This window comes from Lepidochelys olivacea (assembly GCF_965140295.1).
Source record: "Lepidochelys olivacea isolate rLepOli2 genome assembly, chromosome: 4".
Lineage (NCBI taxonomy): Eukaryota > Metazoa > Chordata > Testudines > Cheloniidae > Lepidochelys > Lepidochelys olivacea.
In genome coordinates, this window is record NC_140414.1 from 115,898,850 (window position 1) to 115,916,241 (window position 17,392).

The 17,392-nt window shown below is 40.1% G+C and overlaps 1 protein-coding gene across 5 annotated transcripts in view; it reads left to right on the forward strand.

Annotated features, from left to right (window-relative positions):
• KCNIP4 (potassium voltage-gated channel interacting protein 4) overlaps nucleotides 1-17,392 on the forward strand; it is a gene marked incomplete at its 5' end in the record, with an annotated part of 476,849 nt that overhangs the window by 239,669 nt on the left and 219,788 nt on the right. For 2 of the 5 annotated variants that reach the window (XM_084627273.1, XM_084627274.1), the window contains one exon: nucleotides 13,003-13,114. The exons of 2 other annotated variants lie outside the window; for them this stretch is intronic. In XM_084627273.1, the coding sequence (XP_084483399.1) occupies nucleotides 13,003-13,114 (112 nt within the window). Of the gene's footprint in view, nucleotides 1-12,981; nucleotides 13,115-17,392 lie in introns of those variants that run through there. One more of the 5 variants, XM_084627278.1, reaches the window with a different exon arrangement.

Below are 17,392 nucleotides of genomic sequence, written 5' to 3' on the forward strand. Positions count from 1 at the left end.
GAGCCTTTGTTGGAATTGTATTTATTATTTGTATTACCATACTGCCTAGGAACCCTAGTCATGGATCAGGATTCTATTGAGCTAGATGCTGTACAAACACACAACAAAAATATGGCTCCTGCTCCAAAGAGCTTACAATGTAGGTAAATATGAGACAATAGATAACATAAATAAGATAATATTAGTCAGCTTCATGGGCAGTGGTCTCAGCACACCCGCAGCCTAACCAATGTCAAGGTGTTTTGGTTTTGTTTTTGGTAGGGATCTAGACAAAGGAGAGCATTTGAGGAGGTATTAGGAGGATGATAATGACATAGCTTTGCAGATGTTTATGGGGTGTTCCTCCCAAGCATGAGGGGCAGCATGGGAGAAGGAATGAGGGTACTTGTTTGTATATTTAACCAGTGGGCAAGGGAAGCTGGCATGGTCTGACTGGAGGCAAGTGTCATCAGCTCAGTAGCAAATGACAGATAAGTAGAGAGGGGACTGACCATCAAGGACTTTGAATATGAATATAAACAGTTCATGTTTGTGGTGATAAAAGAGGAGTCAATGGAGGGATAAAAAGAGAGAAGTGACATGGACAAAATGATGGGCTATGAGATTTATATTTGTGACAGCATCCTGTGAGGGGCAAATCTGCATTTATCAAGGCTAGAGAGAAGGATGTCGTAGGAATCGAGATGCTAGATGAGTGTTAGCTGTGTGGATAGATGGGAAAGACCATGTCTTTGAGATACTATGCAAAAAAAAAATTGGCAAGATTTAGACATAGCCTGGATCTGAGGACCTAGAGAAGGGTTCAGGTTGAAGATGATGCACAGGTTATGGCCTTAGTGACAAGCAGGATGGTGATGTTGTCCACAGTGATGAAGAAAGAAGGTAACAGGGAGGGCTTGTGAGGGAACATTGGGAGCTCTGATTTAGCCATGTTGAGCTTGAGCTAACAGCTATACATCCATGAGGTAACACCAGAGAGACAGGCTAAGAACTTGGTTTGGATAAAAGGAGACCGTTCTGTCGCAGAGGAGTAGTTCTGAGAGTCATCAGCATAGAGATAGTAGTTGAAATTATGTTTGCATAGGAGATAAGGTATAGAGGAGAAGAGAAGGGGACCAAGGACAGAGACCTGTGGGAACCTGCCACAGAAAGTTGGAGGGCAAAAGGAGGACACTGGAAGGAGTGATTAGAGAGATATGAGGAGAACCAGGGGAGAATATAGTGACAGAATCCAAGGGAGGTCGAGATCTCAAGAAGAGGAGCATGGTCCATGGTGGCACAGGCAGCTTGAGAAGTCAAGGAAGATGAGAAGGGAGTACTGGGTTTCTGCACGTTAGCTAGGAAGAGGTAATTCAAGACTTTGGCAAGAGCAGTTTCAATTGAGTGCAAGAAATGCAGACTGGATAAGAGTGGGTCTAGGATGTTTTTTTTTTTTTTTTTTTGTATTTTGAGGGGGAAACTCTGTGGGAGAGGTTGGAGAGAAGAGTAAGGAAGGATATGAGCATGATTGCAAGGGAGATCAGGAGATGGGATGGCTGGGGTCACTGCAGCAATTGAAGGGTCTGTGGCAGGGTAGGAGTCAAGAGTTGTGGGGGGTAAGGGAGAAGGGAAGGCAAGCTGAAAGGAGAGGGAAAGTTATGAAATATTTTGTCAGTTTTCTGTAGGAAGAATTTGGTGAGATCCTGGTCAGAAAAAGAAATGGAGGCAGGAAGAGTGACTCATTCAAACTTTCCAATGGTGGCAAAAAGGCAGCTGAGATTGTGGGCATGGAATTCAAATGAGCTGGAGAAGTAGCGTTGTTCAAGCAAGAAAGAACTGAAGGAGAGAATAATTTGTAGTGGAGGAAGTCAGCCTGACCCCAGCATTTCTGCCAGTCTCTCTCTCCTCAGCACAAGAGTAGAAGTGGAGGAAGCAGATATTGTGGGTGAATCAGGGCTGGGGGGTTGGCAAAGCAAACCAACTAAATAGACCTTGGGGTGGGGAAGAGAGTCAGAAGAATCGGGTGGAGGATTATGTTGTTCTTTAGTGCTGTAAATAGACCTCTTCAGAGGGAGAAATTGAGTCTGGGTTTTTGATCTGCATTCACATAGTTCAAAGGCAATACCTTTGCCAGAAAGGCAAAGAACAGCAAATTTTCTGGGCCATCCAGAGTAGGTTGTGTGGCAAGTTTTACTCTTGCAAATTTAGCAACAGCAGCTTTTGCTATTGCAAGACCCAGTTTGATTTGATTTCAAAAGGGAGAGTAAGGTTTGTGCGCTATAACCCACCGCCAGTTAGTTCAAACATAGTATTTTTGCCAGAAGTGACAGTATAATTTGCCAACCAAGTGGGTTTTATAGGCAAATAAACTACACTTTGATTATTAGCTGCTGCTGCAAAAATCATTTAATATGATTTTAGGAAGGAGCTGGTCTTTTTGTAATACTTTGTATTAACCTTGTAAAGTGCAAATTTCACCACTGATTCCTGAGTGAGGCAGTTTAATTTGCAAACCACTTTGTGTCTTATCTGCTATTTTAAACATAATGGTATAAAAACAATATACAAATTATTTTAAAAAGAATTGGCTGCAGTACCTCAAACTACCCCATAGGAGCATTTGGGGGTGGAGGGGTTGCTTTAAAAAAAACCCTGAATCTGCCTTAATCGGCAGACTAATGCATCGGGATTTGGGCCAAGTGAAAGTTAAAGTATATGCTGAGGAATATGAGTAATTTGGACATACACTTTCCAAAATTCTAGGAAAGGTATAACTATCCAGAGGTTTTGTTTTAGAAAAATGAAATGTTTCTGTAACTTGCGGAAAACCTGAGAAGCTTTCCTATGAAGGCAGTTCTCTCGTAAATGAGAGGGAGCAACGTTTAGAATTGATGTCCCACGGATACTAGATCCAAATACAAGTGAATGGCTCAAGAATACATAATTTCCTCCCCTATCAAGCTATTCTTGCCTGACCTGAAGGGAGACCATGCACAAAATGCATTCAGGGACATAGTCACAAGAAGCATTCAACAACATCAGGCAGCTCTAGTGGAGGACTAGTCTAGTGCCACTGGGTATTGATCAGTTCTAGATTTCAAACCAGATGAATGATTACCCTTTATATTTTTATGCATTAGAATTTTTACATGAACTTGAAGTAGATTATTATACAGTCAGAGTTCTAAATCATGTTCTCAGACTGGTGGTAGCTGTGGCATTTTAATGTATGTTCAAGGAAGGTCAAAAGTAAACGTTTAAGACCAAGTAAGAGTCAGACAAATCAGAAACAGAAGAATAAAAATAAGAACTCTGGTATAATAGCTCAGTGCAGAAAAAAAATCTTTAGACAATCAAAGCCACAGCAATATTTCAGTGTAATTTACTTAAGGACAACAACAACAACAAAAAACAACAACCAAAAAGACCACAACTTGAAAACTGGGGCAAACCATGTTTTCTTGTTTCCAGCTCAGGTAATTGAATTCTACCTAGTTAAAGACTGTTGGCAATTTTGATTGAATATATTTTTCTTCTAATGTGGTATTCTGCTGTTAAATCATTGCCATATTGCTGAGATGAACAAAGGATCCTATGTATCCGTCTCTTGTTTTTTTAACCACTTTGGGATGAATGTGTGATATTCTACGATTATCAGTAGCAGAGTACACAGGGGATGTTGTATCCAGAAATATGAATTCATTTCCTCTGTGGATAATCCTTGTCTGGACCTGCATAATTAAGAAAATTACTTCCCTGGGTTTCAGCCATACTTTCTACTGAACAAGTTTTCTGCTGCAAATCTAAGATCCCCAGTCAGTTTTCCATGTGCATAAAACTGTGGATTATTACTGATGAATAGAATCTTTACCAGAAATCTAACAGGAAGGCTAAGGTCATTACCAGCTCCAGAACTTCTATAATAAATTCTGATCTGGCACTCAAAACAAATACAAGAAGCAGTTCAGTATGTATTATACTTAGGTTTTTTCTATGTTTACTTAAAAACTTCGTTCTTTTCTGGCTGACTGACATTTCCCTGTGGAAAAGCAGAGTGCAGAAAGAAGGGCAGCTAATTAAATCCCTCCAAACTTTTGTCTCTCTTTCTAACTCATCAGCAATTTCCTTTTTTAATTACGTTTGGGGAAAAAAATCAAATAGCCAGTTTCTAATGAAGGACTGTTCCTTACTAGTCAATTATGTCTCTTCCTTAAATTAGTTATAACACTAAGCAGATTCCATCACTTAGGAAAAATTATAATGTCTTTATATGTATATTGATAGATGCTCTCACCTTGAAAAATGTGTTCAGTTTTGGTCACCCCATCTCAAAACAATATAGCAAAAATAGGAGGTATCCAGTGAAGAACAATGAAAATGATTACAGGCAAACTTCTATTTCAGGAAAGATTGAAAAGACTGCAACTGTTCAGTTTAGAAAAGAGATGAATAAAAGCAGACATGATAGAGAGATATGAAATATTTAATGATATAGAGAAAAACAGTTGAGCATTCCTATTTACCTTTTCTCATAAGAACACAAGAACAAGGGGTAACTAAAAAGCAGCAAATTGTATAACTTGGATTATAAAGTTTTTGGGGGGAATGCCATCTTTTTTTCTCCTATGTTGCCTAGCACTGCCTAGCACAATGGGATCCTTGTCTATGTAGGGTTCCTGGGTGCTGTGGTGGTGGTAATAATTATAACTAATAATAAATTTTAAAACTGATTGAAGAAAATATATGTACACACTATATAATTAGTGTGTAACTCACTACTGCAAGCTGAAATTGAAGCCAAGAGTTTAGTAGGATTAAAAATCAGAATTAGATGTTTATATGGATAATGAGAATGTCCACAGTTACACCAGATATAATTTTCAAAGAAATTCTGTGGTCTTATAAACCTTCAGGGAATAAATCAGCCACTAACTGATTGGGCTTGGGGCAGTTACTTTCTATCAGCTGTTTATGCCATAATTATCTGCTTCAGGATTCCTTATACCTTCCTCTGGAGCAATTGTTACCGGTTACAGATAGGATGTTAGACTAGCTGGAGAACTGTTGTGATCCAATATGGCAATTCCTGTCATCTTGTTCCACTTCAGTTGTATGACATAATTGAAACCATTTTCAGTTTTGGTTTTCTACTTCCAAACTGTACAGACAATGCACTTGGGGGGCAAAAATCCTGATTAACATGTTAACATTTGTTGTTTGTTTTGCAGTAACATCTAGAGACACATCTACAAAGCAAGAAAAAAAAACAGATCAAATCAAAATCACAGCAGTGAGTCTCAGAGTCTGTCTTAGGCTCACCCTATGGAGCTAAAATCAGCAGTGTAGATGGCTCTGCTCGAGCTGGAGCCCAGTCTCTGAAACTGGAAGGGGGTTTTAGCCCCATACCACAAGCTCGAGTCAGTTGGCCTGGGCTCTGAGACTTGCTGCCAGGGATTTTTTTTTTTTTTTTTGCATGTAAACATACTGTAGAAGACCAGATAAGGGTACGGGCTCCATTGCATTAGGTACCATGCATGCGTGCACACAACAAAGATTTAAGTGCTTGCACTCTACACAGTCCAGTCTAATATCTAATACACCCTTTTTACACATGACATAAATGATGTTACTTCTAATATGTATAGAAATAAGTAGTATATTGAAAAAGAAGAATGTTTTTTTTTCCTGTGGAAAAAAGTGCATGTAGGAGTTTGGGGGCTGGATTGGTCCAACAGACACTGCCTCTACTGGGGAAGGTACAGAACCACAACACTACATGGGAGCTCCAAGAGGCACTGTGCCTCAGGAGAGATGCTGCTGCCTCCAGAACTGTGACACATAGGTGCCTCCATGGTACTATTAAGAGGGAAAATCTTGTGTTTCCTGTGTGACCAACCAACTGCTCTAGCCTACAGGGAAGGAGGAGGGTGGGGCAGGGTCAACACCTCAATCGCCTCTTCTTGACCCTTTTTGGGGTTTCTGGCTCTGCTAGTAATGCTAGGTTTACACAGCCTTGGGGCTTGGCACTTACATGCAGCCTTCCTACCCTCCCTCCTTGCACACCTGTGAGGGGAAAGAACAATTTAGTCCTGTGCTACTTTTAATGTACATAAATTATTTTAAGAGTAATCTGGAAGGATACTAATAGGAGTTTTTCCAGGCAGAGTGGACTTTTAAAGACTCCCATACCAGTTTGTGAAACCCAGATCAGACTGGTATTAGGTACCTGCATATGCAGTGCTTAGTAGTAATTTTAATTGCTTTAAAAAGTGATCCTTGTATTTATAAGCAGGAGATTCTCGCGTAGGAGTAAAGTGCTTATTTTACCTCTCTGTTCGGCACTGGTGCGACCACTGCTGGAATACTATGCCAGTTCCAATGCCCACAATTCAAGAAGAATGCCGATAAATCAGAGAGAGGGCTCAGTGAAGAGCCACAAGAATGATTAAAGGATTAGAAAACATAGCTTATGATGATACTCAATGAGCTTAATCTATTTAGCTTTACAAAGAGAAGCTTAAGAAGTAATTTATTGAGGAGTGGGGCTCAGGCTTCAGACCTCAGCCCCAGAAAGTCTAAGCGAGCCCTGGCAACCCCATTCAAAGGGGGTCGGGACCCACTTCTAGCAAAGAAAGGTGTATATAACACAATCCAGTGGCTGAACATTGAAGCCAGACCTATTCAGACTGGAAATAAAGCATAAAGTTTTATCAGTGAGAATAATTAACTATTAGAACAGCTTAACCAAATATTGTGGTGAATTCCCCATCACTGACAATTTTTAAATCATGATGGGAGGTTTTTTTTAAATAATGTGCTCCAGTTCAAACAGGAATTACTTGGGGAAAATTCTGTTCAGGTGTTAGATCGGTGGTGGCCAGCTTGTGGCCCGCGGGCTGCATGTGACTCATCAGGGTAATCTGATTGTGGGCCACAAGACATTTTACTGACGTTGACCATCCGCAGGCATGGCCCCCCGCAGCTCCCAGTGGCGGGCAGAGAAGTGTAGGCAGAGAAGTTTCTGTTTTTTTTTATTGGATATTTTACTAAGTGTTTTTGTGGTGGTGCCTAGAAGTCTGCTTTTCTAGAAAATAAGACTTTTTAAATTTTGCTTGGAGTGCTCGTACAGGCACTCCCATAAAGACATATAGTAATGTTTCTTAAGTGGTTCTCAGGATGTAAAAAAAGAGAGAAAAATCACACTTGGTTGTGGATTCTAAGAGTGCTCAAAATCCAAACAGTGGCTGTACTTGAGTGATAACCTTGCCCAAATTCTACTTTACTTTCAAATGCTATGAGGCAGGAAATTTTCACTTCTTATTTATTTTTAATGAATTGTTTACAGGAGGAATTCAGCATATAGTAATGCCACAGTTGAAAGTGTTGCATGGTGCATTAAATATAATGTGCTTTCTTTTCACCTGCATGCACTTTTGTGTCATGTCCATATTGCATTAATTTGCAGAGCATGGACTTTGGGGCTCACCAAGTCCATGGCTCTGGGCCCCCTGACTTTGAGAATATCAATACTAACTGTAACTGTCTTTAAAAATAGCCAAAAAAAGTATGTGTCTAGCCCTTTTTACTGTGGAGATCGCCTTGGAGATGTAAACTGATTTTTAGAACTGAATCATAGAAGTGTAGGTCTGGAAGGGACCTCATAGGTCATCTAGTCCAGTCCCCTGCACTCATGGCAGAACTATGTAATAACTAGACCATTCTTGACAAGTGTTTGTCCACCCTGTTCTTAAAAACCTCCAATGATGGAGATTCTGCAACCTCCCTAGGCAATTTATTCCAGTGCTTAACTACCCTAACAGTTAGGAAGTTTTTCCTAATGTCCGACCTAACCCTCACTTACTGCAATTTAAGCCCATTGCTTCTTGTCCTATCCTCAGAGGTTAACAAGAACAATTATTCAGCATCCTCCTTGTAACAACCTTTTGAAAACTGCTATCATGTCCTTCCCGCCCTAGTCTTTCCTTCTCCAGACTAAACAAATCCAATTTTTTCAATCTTCCCTCATAGGTCATGTTTTCTAGACCTTTAATCATTTTTATTGCTCTCCTCTGGACTTTCTCTGGTTTGTCTATATCAGCGGTTCTCAGACTGTGGGTCAGGACCGCAAAGTGGGTCCCGACCCCCTTTGAATGGGGTCACCAGTGCTCACTTAGACTTTCTGGGGCCGAGGTCTGAAGCCCTAGCCCCACTCCTCAGGGCCGAAGCCAAAGCCCAAAGGCTTCAGCCCTGGGCGGCAGGGCTCAGGTTGCAGGCACCCTGGCTAGGGGCTGAAGCCCTTCAGCTTCAGCTTTGGCCCCTCTTCCCGGAGCAGTGGGGCACAGACTTTGCCCCCCACTTCCAGGGCAATGGGGCTTGGGTGGGCTCAGGCTTTGGTCCCCCTTCCTGGGGTTGTAAAGTAATTTTTTTTGTCAGAAGGGAGTCATGGTGCAATGAAGTTTGAGAACCCCTTGTCTACATCTTTCCTGAAATGTGATGCTCAATAATCCTGCTGAGGCCTTATCAGTGCATAGTAGAGTGGAAGAATCACTTCTTTTGTCTTGCTTACAACACTCCTGCTCATACATCCCAGAATGATGTTTGCTTTTTTTTTTTGCAACAGTGTTACACTGTTGACTCATATTTAGCTTGTGATTAACTGTGACCCTCGGATCCCTTTCTGCAGTACTCCTTCCCATGCAGTCATATCCCATTTTATATGTCTGCAACTGATTGCTCCCTCCTAAGTAGAGTATTTTGTATTTGTCCTTTATGAATTTCATCCTGTTTGCCTCAGACCATTTCTCCAGTTTGTCCAGATCATTCTGAATTTTAATCCTATCCTCCATAGCACTTGCAACCCCTCCCAGCTTGGTATCATCCACAAATTTTATAGGCATACTTTCTGTGCCATTATCTAAATCATTAATGAAGATATTGAACAGAACCCGATCCAGGACCAACCCGTGCAAGATCTCACTTAATATTCCCTTCCAGTTTAACTTTGAACCACTGATGATGACACTCTGGGAATGGTTTTCCAACCCTATAGAACTTCATCTAGGTTGTAGTTCCCTAGTTTGTTTCTGAGATGGTCATGCGAGATAGTATCAAAAGCCTGACTAACATCACAATAGACCACATCTACTGCTTCTCCTCTATCCACAAGGTTTGTTACCCTGTCAAAGAAAGCTGTTAGATTAGCTTGATGCAATTTGTTCTTGACAAATCCATGCTGACTGTTACTTATCACCTTATTATCTTCTAGGTGTTTGCAAATTGATTGCTTGATTATTTGCTCCATTATTTTTCCGGATACTGAAGTTAAACTGTCTGGTCTGTAATTTCCTAGATTGTCCTTATTCCCCTTTTTATAGATTGACACTTATATTTGCCCTCTTCCAGTCCTCTGGAATCTCTCCTGTCTTCGATGAGTTTTTGAAGATAATCGCTAATGGCTCAGATATCTCCTCAATCAGCTCCTTAAGTATTCTAGGATGTATTTCATCAGGCCCTGCCAACTTGAAGATCTCTGACTTGTCTAATTTTTAATTTGTTCTGTCCCTATTTTAGCCTCAGATCCTGTCTCATTTTCACTGGCATTCACTATGTTTGATGTCTGATCGGAAGTAACCTTTTTGGTGAAAACTGAAACAACCATTTCCACATTTTCTGTTGTTGTCTTTTCCCCCTCACTGAGTAATGAGCCTACCCTATCCTTGGGCTTCCTCTTGTTTCTAATGTATTTGTAGAATGTTTTTTTGGTACCCTTTATGTCTCTAGTAGTTTAAACTTATTTTGAGCCTAGACCTTTCTAATTTTGTCCCTGAATGTGTACGGTGTTGGTATATATTCATCCTTTGTAATTTGACCTACTTTCCACTTTTTGTGAGACTCTTTCTTGAGTTTCAGATAATTAAAGATCTGTTGGTTAATTCAGGGTGGTCTCTTGCCATACTTCCTATATTTCCTATGCAGTGAGATAGTTTTTCTCTTGTGTCCTTAATAATGTCTCTTTGAAAACCTGCCAACTCTCTTGAACTGTTTTTTCCCTTAGACTTGCTTCTCATGGAATCTTACCTACCAACTCCCTGAGTTTGCTCAAGTCTGCCTTCTTGAAATCCATTGTCTTTATTCTGCTGTTTGCCTTCTATCATTCTGTAGAATTGTGATTGTTTTGTGATCGATTGTTTTCTTAAAGAGTCTCTTTTCACTCTCACACAGCTGCCAGGGCTGATCAGTGGGACCCATGAAATACATGCCTTTTGGTCCCTCAAATGTTTAGAGGGACTCCAGATCAGTTTGATGACATGGGAACAAGAGAGTAAGGTACTACCTGGGCTGCTGGTAACTGCGCTCCCTCTCTTCTGGCACATCTGCTGAGCAAGTGGTGGGGCTTCTGGTCCCATTTAGGGGAAACTCAATAACATGAGGTGGCATGATCTAGGAGACTAAGCCAGAACTTAGAGTGGGAGAATCCTTTATTCTAATAGTGTGTCTAACGCTAATTAGTGGAGATAATAATGCTTATCTCTTGGGCTGCAGAATGTTAGGATTCATTTGTCAATGTCTTTAGAGCACTATGGGTCGCATTTTCAAACATGCTCGGCTTTCACTGGGACTCAGTATGTTAGGTGCTGAGCAGTTTTGAAAATCTGACCATAACTAAATGTTAAGCATTATTTGAAAGAGAGAGGAAGATGGGGAGAAGCCCAAAGAGACAGTGGGATAGAAGAGAGAGCAAAGAAGCCAGAGAGATGAAAATAAGGAGAGCAAAGGTAACGGAGACAAAAGAATGGGAAACTGTGTGAAATGGGAGAAAGCTAAGGGGTGGAAAGCAAAGAGGGGTCAATAGAAAAATGAGAGAGGGAATGAGATGCTACTTTTCAAAGAAAGAAGAGCTAGCGAATAAAAACCGTGCACAGACATGAGAAAGAATAGAAAATGAATAGGGCGATGGATCAAATGGATCATTTATGGACAATGAGAACTAAAGGGGATAAATATGAGGAAGATTAGAATAAGCAAGAAGATGCACACAACACATTAGTGAATTTAGTTTATTTATGATCCACTATTTTATTGTGCTTCTTCTGCAGATATCCTATATCTAAGTTGGGGGGGAATGAAAAGTATAGCTATTTTATTTACCTGACTATGGCTGAATACTCTGGATTCTATAGTTAAACTGTTGGAGGGAAACACCCTCAACAAAACCAAAGAAGATAACTTTAAATTAACTTGAATATGCACACAATTCTTCAGTGAATGAACTCTTCAGCTCCTAAACTTCTGGTTTATATGGAGGGGAAAAATGATGGGTTTTTTTTTAAATTGCGACTCTCTATAGCATTAAGTCTGACAGACTTAAGGTTAAGGTGACAGACTCCTTTTTCCTGCAGCAAAGGAGACTGTGGTAGCCTGAAGACTATCTTCCCCTGTGCTTTTATTCGCAAAAAGAAAAGGAGTACTTGTGGCACCTTAGAGACTAACCAATTTATTTGAGCATAAGCTTTCGTGAGCTACAGCTCACTTCATCAGAAGCTCACGAAAGCTTATCCTCAAATAAATTGGTTAGTCTCTAAGATGCCAGAAGTACTCCTTTTCTTTTTGCAAATACAGACTAACATGGCTGTTTACTCTGAAACCTGTGCTTTTATTATCTAACAACTTGAATAGATTGTTTCGTTAAATTTTCAGTGACTTCCTGCAAACAATGGAGGTGTCAGAACTTCTCAAAAAAGTTAGCAAGCATCTTTTCTAGTGAACGTTGTTAGACAACCAAAATATAGGGGTCACTACCAGACCCTGATAATTTTATTATATAATAAGACATTATTGAGGATGGTCCAAGATTTACCTTATGGGCCTTCCCTTGATCCTTATTGTGTTGCCTTGTATCCCAGTGGACAAGACTTCATTAAATTTGGAGGGTGGAAGTGGAAGTAATTGTTTCACAGGCCCAGCCTTAAAATGTGAGAAGGCTGGTTCTGTATAAATAATTCTTACAGCATGCACTGTACGTTATATACCTTATTTCTATTCATTTGAAACACTGAATAGATTAATTTTATAAAAGCCTAATGATAAAGCAGCCATGGTCACAGAAGAGCCTTTTTCTTGATGTGTGGTTCGTGTTTGATCCTGGAAGTTGCTGTGTTCCTCATGGAAGTTGAGCATCGTTAAATTTAATTAAAAACTGCGAAAGTGCAGGCTCAAGCCCTTAGTCAAAAAAGAAGCACTTCTGGTTTCTAAAAGACATACTGTACCTATGTTGCAAAAATTGGGGGTTGGGAAGGCATGCCCCTTTTATAACATTACATTTTATTAAGCAGGGACACTAAATCATCATGTCAAAATGTTATCCTTTAATTTCATTGTCATTTTCATTAGAAATTCTAACTAGGCTCTCGTGGTGTTCAAGAAGAAGGAACATGGCATTTGTAAATACCATGCACTAAGATGCAAAGGACAGTATTTTTCTGATATGCAGAGTTTGACACGTGAAAACAAATGTCTTCAGTAAACTGGCATTTGTCAAATTTAACACCCAAAAAAGAAAAAAAACCTGTTAAAATAGGTTATTGGGTAGAATCCTAAAGCATGAGTCTAGGAGCATTAGAATGCACAGTGCTCGTAGCAGTGTGCTCCCTACTGCAAGTTTCCTGGGAGTGTTTCTTTTTGAACTGACACAGCAAAGTCTCCAGTTCTGAAACAGATGTTCTTCCAGCAGCTCTGAAGTAACCTTACTTGCTGGATACAATGTCATATCAAGGGGTTAGTGGTCCACCTCAGCGTTCTAAGAGGACTCACTGCTAATGAAATCAAATGCTTAGAGAAGCATGAGATGCAGGGCTTTAGCTAGTATTTTGCCTCAACTAGGGTGGTCAGTTAATTTCCACAGTACAGCACAAGGTTGCTTTTCACCTTTGCAACTTTTTTCAAAACAAAATATTGGTAAAATCCTCTAATTTCCCTCTAATCACGAACTGGCTTGAAGACTGGAATGATTTGTTTGTTTGAAGAATGTTGACGTTAGAGTGGGAGTCGGAGGGACTGCAAACAGTGGGTATTGTTGTGATTATATTTGCGTCTCTGAAGCTGCTTCATTTGCTGGGACTGATTGATTTTTCAGAAGGTAAAGTGGTCAATCACTGTTTGTGTTGTTTGTAGTATCTAGTCTGCTTAAAAGCTGTCTACGTAAAACAGACTGCTAGTCTGGTATAAAACCTGTAACGTGAAAATGCTTGAAAAAGTGAGAATAACCTGTGGACTATGAAATCTTGTTTTTGTTTCTGTTTCCTTTATCTGATATTTTAAAACAGAAGTAGAATCTAACATAGGGTTTATTATATAGTGTATTACATTTTACAGCCTGTCTGCATTGAAGTATGTTGGAAAGGTTGAAAACACATGTATTCTAACCTTTGAAAGCTGCTCACTAGTATCAAAACTTAATACATCGAGATTTATCATAGTTTGTTTCATAAAACTGAGTGCTCCTCTGCTTTGATATATGTTCTAAAAATAATTATTCTGGGGTGGGGGTGTGTGTGTGTGTGTGTAACCTGTTTGTTTGATTAGACTGTCTGTTCCCTATGTATATAGGGCCATAACATGCCATCTGTTTATAAACAGAACATCCTATTAATTTCAATACCAGGTTCTGTTTAAAACTCAGTGGCACAATGCAGACCTTTGGTACAGATACTAAGCATTGTTTCATGATACTGAATATGTTAACTTCACATTGCTAATTAAATTTAGTTCTAAAAATCAAATTATACTGTCATCTACTCTAATTCCTGTCTGAATGCTGTAGTAAACAAAAACAATTTACAGCCTAAGGCTTGATTTTGTTGCTGTGCAAATACCAGATATTCACTGTAACTTCGGCACTTTCTGGTCACAGTCAGATATCTAAGAAGAACACACTAATTTTCTGAAGCATACTTTTTTTTCTTCATAGTGGGAAAAGATTGATGGAGATTTGAAAAATCACCCCATAAAACTGTTCAATGTACTGATGAAATGTGAAATATTTAACCTAGCACTTTTACAGTTACTGAACTATTTAAATAAATCATCCTTAAAACTGCATGTGAGAATTTACAACATCTGGCAACAGCAAAACTTGCTACTAAATACTTTTTATGGAAGTGTGAAATTCTTTTTCAAAGTTCTAAACTACAGGTTAATCTGTCCCTCATAATACTCACATTTCTTTCTTTTAAACTCTGGGCTGTGTAGATTTGCACATAAACATTCAGTGTTTTTAAACTTTCATCTTGCTTCATTGCATGATAACTCCAGCTTTATAATTGATGACAATAAAGTATTTATAGAAAAAGGATAAAATACAGAATTCATGAGCAATTCTGAGTTTGTCCCTTTCCTTAATTCTTCACAAAATCATATTGTGATTAAGTTTTGAGAAAATCTTCTATATGTTACAGCAAATGCAGTAAATCCCCCTAAAAAAATCTGCTAGTAACAAACCAACCCTGTAAGAAATAAATAGTGCAGTGTGATATACAATAGGAAGCATAACTATTCAGGGTTAGGACTATAATTATGTAATTAACTCCAACCAATAGTGTCATGATATTTCCTCACATAATATAATAATTGTATTTAAATCACCCAGCAACGTGGAACTGACAGATCTGTACAGTAGAAAAACAATAACATTATAAAACACAGCAAAAACATTATAAATATTACTAGTTTGAAGAGCAGCAGTAGTTAGCAGGATTTCTTACTCCATTGTGGCCTGTTTCGTGCTCTTTCACTTATCACTTACTCCAGCAAAACTTCCCCTAAAGTTAATAGGAATTTTGCCCGTGTAAGAAATTAATAAGGAGTGCTTTGCAGGACATCTATAACTTAATGGCATTCACTGCAGCTTTGTCATTGACTTCAGTGGGACAAGGATCAGGTCCTAATAGCCAAATACTGATCCATTGGACAAAAGATAAGAAGGATTGTGTGTTTAGATCAAAATGGAAGATAAAGGACTACCCCCCCAGATCCTGCAACCAGGAGGCAGGGCATGAGGCACCTGCACAAGCAGGCCAGTGCAGCAACCCTGTATTTGTTTATATTTATAGGCTTTCCTATGGCATTCATCAATGTAAGATATAAGCATCCCATCTACACTAATGAATTTGTCTTGACAACACTACTGGAAGATAGGGAAGCATTTTTATTTCTATTTTACAGTTGTGGAACTTGAAACACAGAACCTCAGCGGGTGTACATTGTCATAACTCCACTGAAGTCAATGAAATTATGATAGTGATGCATGACAGTTTATACCAGCTGATGGTCTGCCCCGGAGAGACGTGGCTATGCTCACTCAGGAAGTCTGTGCCAGGGGTGGGATCAGAAATCAGATTTCCTGAGTCTCAGCCCAGTGGTTTACCCACAAAATTATCCTTCCTTTCTGTTTGAGATCAGTGAATTTGCACAGTTCCTGGAACAGTCAATCATACACTTACCAATTCCCCAAGCTTACTCTCTCTCCTCTCCCCCGTCTGCATGTAGCTGAAAAGGTCTTTGCTGTCCCTTTACCTGCCTCACTGCTTCTTAATCTATCCACACTGTGGAACTTGCATAATGACAGGTTTCAGAGTGGCAGCCTTGTTAGTCTGTATTCGCAAAAAGAAAAGGAGTACTTGCAGCACCTTAGAGACTAACAAATTTATGCTTATACTCAATTAAATTTGTTAGTCTCTAAGGTGCCACAAGTACTCCTTTTCTTTTTACTGTGGAATTCTAGCACTTTATTGATTATTTAATTACTACCATTTATAATAAGATAAAAAGGCCCTTGCCTACTATTCCAGGCACATTGGACATTATTTAAAGTAACTGTCCAACAAAAACAAAGCCACAGCATACCCCTGAAAATACTCCACCAAAAAGTAACGTGAGACTGGCCATATGGGTCAGACCAATGGTCCATCTAGTCCAGTATCTTGTCTTCTGACCATGGCCAATGCCAGATGTTTCAGAAGGAATAAACAGAGCAAGGCAATTATCAAGTGATCCATCCCACGTTATCCAGTCCCAGCTTCTAGCCGTCACAGGGTTAGAGACAACCAGACCTTGTGACTGTACCCCTGACCATCTTTGCTAATAGTCATTGATGTACAATGAACTCCATGAACTTATCTATTTTTTATCTTATCTATAACCTAGTTATACTTTTGCCTTTCACAACATCCCCTGACAGCGAGTTACACAGGTTGACTGAGAGTTGTGTGAAGAAGTACTTCCTTACGTTTTTGTTCTTCTTTGAGTGCTTGCTCAGTTTGGAGCCCCCCGTTCACAGTAGTCTACAAAGACAAGGTCCAGCTGCGGGTCCATCCGACTTTTCTGTCTAAGGTGGTGTCGCACTTCCATGTCAACCAGAATATTTTTCCTCCCTGTGTTCTGTCCAAAGCCTCGCTCCACCAACAAGGAGAGGCGGCTGCACACTCTGGATGTCAGGCGTGCCCTGGGGTTCTACCTTCTGCAGATTGACACAGCTCTTTATCACAATAGCTGACAGCATGAAGGGCCTTCCGATGTCCTCTCAAAGAACTTCGAATTGGATCACCACCTGCATCTGGACTTGTTATGAGCTGGCCCATGGTGGAATGACTGATCATAAAAGTTTTCCATATTATTAGTCACTTCTAGTCTGTGACTTCTTAATTTATCTAGTGTGTCATTGACACCATTCTCCATAGTAGTCTTTGGGATATGTGATGTTAAAGAGGACATGGACACTGCTCAGCATGTGGATTATGTAGGGGCTTGTATGCCTGAATTGGTCATGTACAGATCTATAAATAAATGTCAAGGTTTGTAAATCCGTTGAATCAGTTCCATACGAGAACCATAACAGATTTAAAAAATCCATTATATCATCCTATTATCCAACATACTCCTTTAGTACATTATAAGCATGTAGGTGGGTTTGGCTGTTCCTCACTGTCAGTCTCTGAGGGATGCCATGCCCCTTTGCTGGCACACTTCTGAAACCACAGTCTAAGTAACGGGGGAACTTAGTGGTCTCTGGCTCCAACCTTTAGGCACGGTGGGCCACTGAACTATTTGTGGCTCTAAGCCCTCATCCAGGGTGGGGCACCACATGGCCTAAGACTTTAACCCTTAGGCAGGCTAGCTGCGAGTGGTCTGGGGGGTGGGCAGGCTCTCAATCAGGGCACGGCACCCAGCAAACAGGGGGGCCAGCAGGGGTTAACACCAACCCAGTCTGTCATCTTGATTCTGGTGGACCACAGACACCCACAGGCCTCTTCCCCTAAGGAGGAGGAGTACTGCCACCCAAGGGGTAGGGTGACACAGGCCCATGACTCCACTGCATCCCAGCCCACGGACCGAACAGTGGCAGCGTGGTCTGCCACTG